The following is a 12,058-nucleotide window of genomic DNA, read 5'->3' on the forward strand; positions in this document are numbered from 1 at the left end:
AAATCACAACATTAGTGATTTCGCTTGAAATGATCACAACCACTTTCAAGCGAAATCAGAAGGCTATAAATAGCATTTCAAGCGAGATCATTAGCAACTGTTCATTCTTCCGGTACCGAAGTGCTGCCGAAGTGCCGTCTGATTGTAATCAGTGTGAAATCAATATACAAGGCAATTTTAAGTGAAACAAGTTGTTTTTCTAGTCCGTTTCTTTGTTTCCGCCTCTGAAATGGATAAGAGCTCTTCTAATTGACTCGTTTGGGTCACGAATCGATCCTACAATGGAGTTAGAGGCGGGGAGTAAAATGAGAAAAACATAGTAAATTATTAAAGGAAAATGACTGTTTTTAAATGATTGGGGCAAAACCGTTAAACCAACCAAACCACAGGAAGCAAAATAGAAGTTAGGATGAAAGAGATATATGTAAAATGTAATAAATTATATTATAGATTATGATGGCGTATCTTACATTTAAGGAAGATGACAGGGAAAGTCGATGAATGGTTATGATGGGTGGTGGCGGTAGATAGGATGAAAGATAGTCGTGATGGGGGCAGTCTATAGGAGGAAAGAGATGATTGGCGATTTTTTATTGAAGAAAAAGCCGAAAGGAGAAGGCTTTTATGGTGGTGATAATCTGCGACTGTGACAAGGAAATGAGGCTATAGAGATAGTAGTGTTTCTTTTAATAGTAATAATAATAATAATAATAATAATAATAATAATAATAATAACTAGAAGATTGAACCGCGCGCGTTGCGCCGCAGCCAACGAAATTGACATGTTTTTTATCAGATTCACATTTACAATGTGTTAAAGGTATTATTGTCGGTTAGGTCTGTATTACTATCTTATACAAATAAGTAATTTACCAAATAATCTCAATACAATTAATGGTATCATAATTACTACGTTACATGACTTGTATCCATATAAATAACCTATCATATTAAGCTCACCGCGTTGCGGCGGGGGCGTAAAACCGTGACAAATAGCACCAATGCCACACTATAGCCAACGACCACCAACATTGAAGTTGCGGCGTCTTAACGTGGAAAAATTAGACCGACATATAAAAATAGAAAATAATAACTAACTCGATTTAGGACTCGCACGTTGTGACGAACTTATTAAACGGGAAAAAATAGACGACGTAAAACACTGAACCACACACGTACGTTGCCCCATGTTAACTCGCAAAATTTAGAACGAAGTGTATAACAATACGTAAAATTGTTGAACCACAGACACACACATTGTGTCGTGTTAAGTCGCAAAATTTATATCTAGACGTAAAACGAAAAATTTTGCAAAATATGAAAAACACAGGGGATCAAAGTTGAAAATAAAAAGGTTGTGAGGTTAAATTGGAAAAACTAAAAACTTTTGGTTAAAACTACAAAATCAAGTAGTTTTGGGTTTAAAGTGAAACATCAATTTTTTTTTTTTTTGAAAAACCCCCCAAAACATGGGGTATAACACTTCAACTTGTTGTAAATTTATATTATGTAAATTTATACACACTAAGCATCATGTACAACACAACTATACACAAAAAAACTCATTAAGCATCATGTACAAACCCACTATGCACAAACATCTTTCAAATTAATAGTATATAAATTACATAAATATTTTCTAAAACATGAAGTTATATGTTGAATTTTATAATTCTTTATTTTACATTTTATTTATTATTAATTACATATATGGATCTAACAAATATTAGAGAAATAATAGATTATATATATATATTTAAGTTTATTAATAATGCACTTCATTTTTTAATTTATAAACATTTAAAACCACATAATTCGATTTTTTTTTTTTGAAAATCACCCAAAGCTAAGAGTACAACTAATTAAGCTAAAATTTGTTGTTTATTTATAATATTTAAATTAAATTTAAGATATAACTATTTCAATCTTAAATTTAATTTGACATAAATATTTATGTCATGCGAAGCTCACACAATACATTATCTTAATTGATGTCACACCATATATTATTGTAAGTGACCTCATGTCATATAATAAGAAATGAAATCTATTAAAATAATAAGTTTTCCAATATATTCATATTGACTTTTTTGCTTTTGTGCAAATATATTCGTTGTTTAGGTTTAAAATTTTAAAGACACAAAGTGGCAATTCTAGTGGTTGGAAATTATGAGAGAGAAATTTTGTTGACCATATCTGCTGACCTGGCTTAGTATAAGCCCTACAACTGTTCTGCATTGAGCAGCCATTTTTTGTTAATCATACAAACAGTTGAATCTCAACAAAACAAAGGAGATCTTCTAATTGCTTAATCTTTAATTATTGGCTCTCAAGTTTTCCCACTCTTTCAATGGACATGAAAGAAAGTGAGTGTCTATGTTATATATTATATACACAGATAGATACAGACACAGAGTGCCATCGTTAGACGTCACCTTGATGTTGACATCTAACAAAAAAACTAACTGTCAGTTGTTTATCACACAACATAATAAATAACTAAAGACATTATAGCAACAGCCGAAAAAGATAAACTACTAAGATATCTATTATAACAACTGATGAGTAGAACAACTGTTCACATGTGAGATCGGTTAATTACTCAAAACATTTGTTTCTTCAATCATCCTTAATTCTTTGTCATCAATCTTTTAGATGTTAAGGCGTTGTTTTCACTCTTTCTAAGTCATCAGTCTTTCATTAATGGAGAGTCAGTAGTTTTCTTTTTGCTTACGATCTCGTGATTCTTAATATAATAATATTTTTTATTTGAACATTTCTCTCTCTCTATATGTATATTGTATGTGTGCATATCACTTTAGCACCCAAAAGTGGGAGACACTTTAGGTCCACCCATTCTGAACTGTTACAAGATCTCATATAAAATACTTATGCATTCAAGGGCTAATTTGACTTGATAGTGATTGGGTAGGTGTGACCATAGTGCAAGCATCATCAAAGTTGGTGACAAACCCTTATAAAATCATATTATAAAGAGTATTTACTTAAGCATTTATTAGTGATTATATTATTATAAACCCATTATTAGTTGTGCACAACATATTATTCCTCTTGCAAGGTAACAAAATCTCCACTCATGATTGATATTTTGATAACCAAGAATTATTAACTATTTTTCTTATTGCAATGCAACAAGCAAAGAACCCCCCTTGTTGTATTTTGTCCAACCATGGATTAAATAAGATGTAGAAAATTAGGCAACCTGACTCGTTGTATAATGGGTCAAAACAGGTAACCTTTTTGCCTAATATCGATTTTTTCTATTTTATATATGATAAATGTAAAAAACTATATGATACCTACCCTAATATTCGAATTTTGCTAATAATGCAAAGAAGGTTTTAAACACGTGAAAACACTCCGGGTGACTTTGGCCCATATGACCCGTTTCATTTTTTATCCAAAATTTAAAATTTTGACCCGTTGGAAACAAATTACAACCCAAATCAACGCACTTTTAGGCAGATGAGTCAAAATTGTCACCTCTAGATTAACTACGTTATACAATATGCAAGAAAACATAAACTCGAAAGTAGCTTTGATTTATTGTTACATGATTACCATAGTTAACGATTGCGCACTATTCATTTACAAAGATTTCTCTGCATAAATGACAAATTTCTTAATTACATAAGCACATATAAAAATGCCTTGGAATTCTTTTGATTAATTCACTTATATGACATATTGATTATGTATTAGTGAGTATAAGAGCTCTAGAGGGGCCCACATCTTATGTACACCTATGTTCTTTGTAATTTCTATATTACCCTTGTTCTTGAGGGTCTAGTTAATGCAGCTTGCAGTATGCCTTTGTTTTAAATTACCTGCATGGAATATATAGAGAAAATAAGAGAATGAACCTTTTGATAATTAGAGGTGGTAGTTTCGATCCATTTTTATAGAACGGGTAAATTTGGTAGAGTTTTATTGATAGTGGATCAAACAGGTAAAATAAATAAACAAAAATTGGCTATAAAAGTAACAGGTTAAACGGGTTGAAAGTGTAACTAAAGTGTATTCAAATAAGTACAAACTCTTAACTTGTTTTATATAACGTTAAAGTCGACCACCTTATTAATTATTATTGACGAAAAGTCCTATTCCTCATGATTAAATCCCTAGACTTTTCAAAATTTAGTGAAAAGGTCCTTTTTCATGATTAAGTCACTACAAAAGTATTTTAATTTTTTTTCTAAGCTTTAAAAGTCTAGGGATTTAATCATACAAAAATAAAGTCCACGAGATTTATGTGCGAATTCAGCGAAGCCTATAGGATTTTTTTTCCCATTGATCTTATTTATTTATAAATAGTTTAAATTATGGACAAAATGTGTGTGGGCCAACCTTAACCCAACCTGACCCGGCCCGGCCCATTTTTGCCCGCATTTAAAAATGACCCGTTTGACACATAATCATTTTGATCCCTCTATACTTCATCAAAAAGCTCTTTAAAAAGGGGGGGGGGGGGTAAAAATATGAATAAAATTAAGTTTTAGGAGTGTTTACATAGTTTGTAGCATGGTTCCTTAAACGCCGGATCATCTTCTTGTGCCGGAGGATCCTGACCGAATATAATCTCACAACTCATATCATCAAAATCTTCATATCAAAATATACATAATGAGTACACTTCATGTGATTGTGATTCAATAGTTGTAGCATTATTCCTAAATCATGATATAAATTGGAGCTAACACTTGTAAAACTCTACTTGCACTGGTGCGCCCCGAGTGGAGGACACGCGGGCCCACCATACATGTTTTTGGGCCACTCTATGTTAGTGCAGGAACTGTACTTCACCTTAAGTTTGTATATTCATGTCCCTGTTTGAGTTCTTGAATGATTTGAGTGCACTAAATTTGTTATTTAGGGGTAAATCTTGGTGCACTTTTCCTGTTGTCAAATCTTTCTTAGTCTATATTTAGTTGTGTACTGCGTTTGCTTGCGTCAGGTGTTTATTTGACCCGTTTATAATTAAACGGGTCAATTCGGGTCAGATCAGAAAAATGTATCAAAAGGGTAAAATACTAATTGTATGAAATTAGTTTATGTTTTAATGCATAGAATATCCTAAATCATTTGTAATCACGTTTGACACACTAATTATATTAAAAAGTTTAGGAATAATTTTTTCGTTGACCTGACCCAGAATGTGTTGACCCGTTACTCATGGGTCAATTCAGTTTGTGTTTTTATCTTTAACATGTCAAGCGTTTAAAATTAAGAATATAAATTAAAAAAAAATACGTAGTGAAAACGATAAAGGGAACGCGGAAAGGGCTAGCCTGACCAACTGTTTTTTTTTTTTTTGATAAAAAAAACCTCGAGAGTCAACTAATAATCATATCTGACATACTAGCTATTTATAAAACGTTAAAAAATTAGGATTTTGCGTCAACCCAATCCAAGCCGTCTTTACATGTATACTTTTTAGCCCGTTACCTGACCCACTCATTTTTCACGTTTAGTTTACTTACTAGGAACCATGTTGACGGGGATCCCGAAACTTTTCTTAATGAACTCTTGTGTTGGCATCTTGCAGAGGTTTGTGCACATGCCGACGCAGTTCCCTTCTTCTAAAAACCTACAATTTTCCCAAACATAGCGACTATAACGCTATTTTCGCTAGCTAGTGTCCAGAAATATAATAAAAACATGAAGTTATTTTAAGAAAGTATGCAAGAAGAACAAAAAATATACCTGCATTTTGTTATGTGCACAACATTCCTCTCTTTTTTCCCTTCAAACTCCAACTCTCTTACCTTCAAATTACTATTAGTTAATTAATTAATTAATTAATTAATTAATAATTACTGAAATACATAAATCCACATTTTATTTTTTAGGTGTCAAACTATTTATTTTTCTAATTGTTTGATTGTGCCATCAAGGTATGTATCTAGTTTCGTTTATACCAAATTCAATAAAAAAAAATGCATAAATACAAAATGTGCCCTTAGGTTATTTTTAGAGTTAAGTGCCATTTTAGTCCCTGTGGTTTGGGCCATTTTGCCAGTTTAATCCAAAGGTTTCATTTTTCACCTGTGCGTCCAAAAAGGTTTCACCGTTGCCATTTTAGTCCACTTGGATAACTTCATCCATTTTTTTCGGTTAACGAGAAGGCCAATTCGGTCATTTTGTATGTAATTCTGTTAACTAGAAGGGCAATTATGTCATATAAAATGACCGAATTGGCCTTCTCGTTAACAGAAAAAGTGGATAAAGTTAACCCAGTGGACTAAAATGGCAACGGTGAATCCTTTTTGGACCCACAGGTGAAAAATGAAACATTTGGAATAAACTGCCAAAATGACCCAAACCACAGGGACTAAAATGGCATTTAACTCGTTATTTTTATTTTGAAAGAAAAAATAAGATTGTATCTATCTATCTATGTATCTATATATTGTTCAAAAGGAAACAATTTGATGTAAAAAAAAAAAACTTGTTTTTGACACTTAATTTACGATGTCTAACATGCTTCAATCACATTTGATGCAAATGTAACCAGATACATACTTGAGTGGCCTATATAGCAGTTTCAGCATATATAAATGCCGCTTTTAATGAAAAGGTTAAATACTTAGGTGATCTTCACGTACATTATAAGCCATATATCTTTATCGTAGTTATTATCGGTTAGTGAGCCCGGAACCCTACCTCACTGGGACCCACGAGCCAACGAAAGGCAACCGTTGTAAAGATGGCAAAAAACTCCCTTGTAAACTTTGAATTGGGCATCAGTCTCATCTTCTTAATCTAAAATACAATATCAAATGCATACACAATGAATAGAGTAAAAAGTCAATACCGTTTATATGAAATCAGAAACTAGTCAATTCGGGTGGTATTTTAGCGAATACGGGTCAAAAGATTGTATAACTTGTATTCACATACAAAGTGTTGATGGGTCTAGTATTTTGTAAACCATTTATATGGAAATCATATTTTATATAATCATATTTAACATATTAAATATGTAAAAAAAAAAAACAAAAACCAACTACAAAGTGATGGGTCAAGTATTTTGTAAACCATTTATATGGAAATCAGAAATGAGTTGATTTGGATTGTATTTTAAGTCAAAAGCTTGTATAACTTGTATTCACATACTTGCAACATAAACCATATTATATTAAAAGGATTTATATTATTATTTTAACAAAAATGTTTTAAATCATATGTAACATATTAAATATGTAAAGAAAACAAAAAAACAGACAACAAAGTGTTAATGGGTCCAGTATTTTTAAATCATTTATATGAAATCATAAACAAGTCAATTTGGGTTGTATTCACATACTTACAACATAAACCATATTATTTTAAAAGAATTTATCATATTAATTTAACAATACAGTTTTTAATCATAATAATATACTTATGGCTTACAAAATTGTTCTTGGGGCAGCAAGCCCGATCCGCGTATAAAAAATTACCAGTTTTAACCCGAACCCATTTTAATCTTTCGGATACTTTTAACAAAAAAGAAGATAGAAAAACTTGCCATGATGAGTGAAAAACTTGGAACAGCTTTCTCAAGAACCTTAAGAACAAATGCGCGTTGTTCGTTCGGGCTAAGTTCCCGAAACACAGCTGCTGAGGTCGACACGATCCCCTTGTACCCGGGCGTGTCGTCTTTTATCCCTGCAGTAACATTAATTCACATCAAGACTTTATTATTCCAACATGTAAGAAAATGTATTTAAACTAATGGTAAACAAAACAACTAAAAAAGTATAAACAAACCCGCGGTTTCTTGGATGGTCTTAGAGAGGAAAGCAATGGCAATACTTTCAAGCCAGTTATCGCGATAAACCGTCTTTGATGACGTGGCGGTTGTATAGTTGTTTGTGGTGTCGATTTTAAGACTATGATGATCATTGCTATGTTTTGTAGTAATAGAAGTTGGTGGGATCAAGAGTGACAAAGTGGAAGGACCATGTTTGGGGCATATGTGTGGCGGTTTCCGGTGAGATCTTGCCGGAAATGAGAATACTCTTGCCGGAGATAAGGGAATGGTTGTTCCCATACTGCTGGAGAGATTTTAGAGAGAGAGTAGTGGAAGTTGGCAATTAGAAGCTAGCTTTGCATATTATTTGTTTAACATGACATTATATAGAGTTTTTTAGTTCTAAAAGGTGATTCAACTTTTAGACTAAATTATATAAAAAAGATTTTAACTCTTAAAAAATCTCTAGAGTATTAAAAATGCTAGGTTGACTTGTTATATGATATGTGAAAACTATGGTATAAAACCGTCAGTCATTCGCGAGGTACTGAAGATTAGCTCGCTAAAAATATATATTACGATACATAAACACTTCTATCATGATTAGATATTATATATACAAATATATTATGACATAATAAGTATAAAAATATATAAAGTTAATAACTAAAATATATTAATCAATAACTATAGTACTATACGTGTATATAAATAAAAATATTTAAATATTTAATAAATGGTAAATGAGCTAATCTCGAGCTTAGAAACTATTAACGAGCCAAACTCGAACTAGAACTTCCTTAATCTAAACGTCACGAACTTGGACTTGAGCTCAATCGTATTCATTATCTACAAGGTATCTCAAAATATGAAAAATATAACCAAAAGGTTACACGGAACATGTTAAATAACACATAAGAGTTTGTTGAAAATGATCGAACCAAAAGGTTCATACGTTAGGAACTCAAACTCAATACAGGAAACCAAACATATCACATGATACACATGACTTAACAACCTTATATTGTTAGGGTGAAGGGGGTGCACACCTAATAGGTGAGTGCCCTCTCTTACGCCAAACCAATCCCCGTGTGCCACGTCAACTCCCCTCTTAAACTCCCCTAACACCCCCATTTGATGGCGCCACTCCCCTATTAGGTGAATTGGTTTTTTTTTAAAAAAAAAAAAAAAAAAAAAAAGAAAATACCTGATTGGACAGCTGCCTTCTCTCTCCTCTCTCTCTCTTCCCCTCTCATCGGTGAGCCGCCACCTACCCTCCCTCCTCTCTCTTCCCCGATTTCACCCACCGCATCAATGGCGGCACCCCCCGATCCGGCGAAACCCCTCCCCGATTTCACCCACCGAAGGTGCCCCGTACCCCCTTAAAATTCGATACAGTATAATATAAGGTTTGTTTATAAGGTTTGTTCACAGATCGACGAAATTTCTAACTAAAGATTTGGAAAATGACAATTCAAACAAGTTAAGTGGGTTATACACTTGGTTTAGTTTACAAAGACAGTTTGAACTATCAGACATAAACCACTAAAAGGTACCAAAACCAAACAATATAAATTTTAAACAGTTTCAGCAGTTTACAAAACACTCATTGTCTCAAATCCAATACTCGATTAAACATTAATAATTACTTTTATTAACATTCTAAGAGCCACTTTTAACAACAGGAAATAACATTTGACAAAAGCATGTCCGAGCCACCAAACGCTTCCCAGCAGGACGATAAAAAACCAAGACACGCAGATAAAGATGCAAACAGAAGCGCCTTAAAAGAGTCAAATCACAATCTAGGATAATGTCATATACATCAATCCTACAATCTATAAAAGATGCAAACTACAATACGACAAGAATCTTTGCTACAATCCCATTAAAGTCAACATAAGTAAAAGTCAAACACGATGTTTAAACAGCTAAAACAAGTTACTCTTTTGTGGTTTTGTTGATAAGTGACTTGTGAATGTGAGGAATGACACCACCTCCAGCAATGGTACCTTTGATGAGTGTGTCGAGTTCCTCGTCACCACGAATAGCAAGCTGCAAATGCCTCGGTGTGATCCTTTTCACTTTCAAATCTTTGCTGGCGTTTCCAGCCAATTCAAGGACCTCAGCGGTTAAGTACTCGAGAATTGCGGCAGAGTAAACCGCAGCTGTGGCCCCCACTCGCCCATGAGCTGATGTTCTTGATTTCAGATGTCGATGAATCCTACCTACTGGGAACTGAATTCACATATCAAAAACAGCTTGAATTAATTTTTGTTTATCAATATACGCTACTCAAATTACCACAATAGTAACATTAACATAATAATACTAGTAATAATAAAAACATTAACATTCACAAACAATATCACATGTAACAAAACGAGCAAGTTTTGCGATATATTAAAACGTGTCACTTTAATAATAAAAAAATAAAAAATAAAATAAAAACTATCACAAGTTTACATTATGTTGACACATAACAGTTTTTGCCTAAATTCTATAATTTGCACAAGTAATGCATTAATCATTATCAGAAATATATGTACATCCACACACAAAACTCAAAGATTTGTCAAAAATCAGCACTTAACAGACTACTTAAATGCTGTTAAAAACAAGTAAGAACATACTAATCAGTCACAATTGGCAATAAGAAATCAACAACAAAGTTGCACATAATACCATTTATCGAAACTAAATTATTAAACAAACAGAATGCTTTAATCATTCAACAAGTGCTTCGAAATTGGTGTTATAAAAACAAATAACACGTAATTAGGTCAATCAGCCATCTAAACATCCAATCAGTTCATCTAATTCTACGAAATAAATCAGATGATGCAATAAAATAGCTAGAGTTTATGTGCAAACCTGTAGACCAGCTCTAGCAGACCGAGACATCGGTCTCTTCTTATCCTTTTCCTTGTTAGCTGCAGCCGCAGGTGTTTTTCCAGCCAACAGACCCTTACCACCCTTTCCAGCCATTTTCTCTAAATAACAAAGAAATATACAAGCAAAATGTTTATCAAATCGTGACATGTGATATAAAAAATTAGTGTTTATGTTGGTTAAACACATGTCTGGTTCATACGAAACCCTAAATCAAAGGTCTAAGTGTATAACAAGTGTATAAAGTGAATTCTCATCAAAATTTGAAAACAAACAACTAGATTATGAACTGTATCTGAAAACAGACATCTGAAAATATGAAAATAACAATTAAAACTCTATCGATTTCCGATTAACATGAAAAATGATCAGAACGTATAGTTTACAATCAGAAATTGGACGGTATAACAAGTGTATATAACATGAACTACGAATTCAGATCAAGATCTGAACACAAACAGCTAAAACTATAAAGATAATAACATAAAAAAAACTCTACCGATTACGAAGATCTGAGTGTAAAACAAGTATATAACATGAAATGCGAGTTCAAATCTAGATCTGGAAACAAACAACTGAAATTAAGAACATATTAACAAAAAAACCTCTACTGATATCGAAGATCTGAGTGTATAATAAGCGTGAACAACATGAAATGCGGATTCAAATCTAGATCTGAAGCTGAAATCATGAATATAGCAACAACGAAAAAACACTATGGATTTCCGATTAACATGACAGAATGATCAGAATGTAATTGCTTCAAATCGAAGATCTGAGTGAATAATAAGTATGCATAGCATGAATTACGATTTCAAATCAAGATCCAAAAACAAACACCTAAAATTACGGTGATAATAACAAAAAAAGCTCTATAAAACGTAGATCTGAATGTATAGTATAAGTGTGTATCGATAACAACAAGAAAAACACAACAGATTTCGATTAACATGAGGAAATGATCAGAATATAACTGGTTTCTGTTGGTAAAATAGATGGAATGGTTACCTGAGAAGATTGAAAGATCGGAAGATGAAGAATGGCTGTGCGAGAAGAAGATGAAGATAAAATGGAGCTATGAAGGTTGGATGAATGTATTTATGAGGCGTGAAATTTAAGCGGAATTGTTTTTTGAATTCAAAGTTTTTGAGATTTACGCAATTTGGCGGCTAAATTTTCGAAATTTTTGATTTAGAAGACGAAAACTTTAATAATTGCCACCTGCTGCATATGAAGCCCACCAACAAAACAGCCCATATTGTCATGGCCCATAAAGTAATGAGAGCCCATATTTAGGTGGGAAATATTTGTCTCGTACATCGGTTTCTAAGGGTCTGTTTGGTATGGGGTAATGGAATGAACGAAGGAATGGAATGGACGAGGTAATGGAATGGACGAGGGAATGCAATG

General features: G+C 32.8%; 2 protein-coding genes across 2 annotated transcripts; both read right to left on the bottom strand.

The window, feature by feature from the left end:
* Nucleotides 1–3,542: 3,542 nt before the first annotated feature.
* On the bottom strand, nucleotides 3,543–8,160 carry LOC110910315 (beta-carotene isomerase D27, chloroplastic). The gene is made up of 7 exons (XM_022154994.2): nucleotides 7,774–8,160; nucleotides 7,532–7,671; nucleotides 6,685–6,783; nucleotides 5,725–5,786; nucleotides 5,502–5,608; nucleotides 4,531–4,623; nucleotides 3,543–3,848 (listed from the first exon to the last, which is right to left on the bottom strand). Exons 1-7 carry the CDS (start codon nucleotides 8,054–8,056, stop codon nucleotides 3,808–3,810), a joined length of 825 nt encoding a protein of 274 aa, XP_022010686.1. The 5' UTR covers nucleotides 8,057–8,160; the 3' UTR covers nucleotides 3,543–3,807.
* A 1,358-nt stretch (nucleotides 8,161–9,518) lies between these two features.
* Nucleotides 9,519–11,804, bottom strand: LOC110910316 (histone H2A variant 1). The gene is made up of 3 exons (XM_022154995.2): nucleotides 11,657–11,804; nucleotides 10,631–10,749; nucleotides 9,519–9,994 (listed from the first exon to the last, which is right to left on the bottom strand). The coding sequence occupies exons 2-3, from the start codon at nucleotides 10,742–10,744 to the stop codon at nucleotides 9,698–9,700; spliced, it is 411 nt and encodes a 136-aa protein (XP_022010687.1). The 5' UTR covers nucleotides 10,745–10,749; nucleotides 11,657–11,804; the 3' UTR covers nucleotides 9,519–9,697.
* Nucleotides 11,805–12,058: the final 254 nt, after the last annotated feature.

This window comes from Helianthus annuus, chromosome 15, assembly GCF_002127325.2.
Source record: "Helianthus annuus cultivar XRQ/B chromosome 15, HanXRQr2.0-SUNRISE, whole genome shotgun sequence".
NCBI lineage: Eukaryota > Viridiplantae > Streptophyta > Magnoliopsida > Asterales > Asteraceae > Helianthus > Helianthus annuus.

What these genes read in the sequence shown, in the direction of transcription:
- LOC110910315 (XM_022154994.2), bottom strand. Translation starts at nt 8,056, where the DNA reads ATGGGAACAACCATTCCCTTATCTCCGGCAAGAGTATTCTCATTTCCG. An exon ending in GTGCACATAACAAAATGCAG is followed by an intron (nt 5,609 to 5,724) that starts GTATATTTTTTG and finishes GGAAAATTGTAG; the next exon opens with GTTTTTAGAAGAAGGGAACT. An exon ending in GGAACCATGCTACAAACTAT is followed by an intron (nt 3,849 to 4,530) that starts GTAAACACTCCT and finishes TATTCCATGCAG; the next exon opens with GTAATTTAAAACAAAGGCAT.
- LOC110910316 (XM_022154995.2), bottom strand. Translation starts at nt 10,744, where the DNA reads ATGGCTGGAAAGGGTGGTAAGGGTCTGTTGGCTGGAAAAACACCTGCG. An exon ending in CTGCTAGAGCTGGTCTACAG is followed by an intron (nt 9,995 to 10,630) that starts GTTTGCACATAA and finishes ATGTGAATTCAG; the next exon opens with TTCCCAGTAGGTAGGATTCA.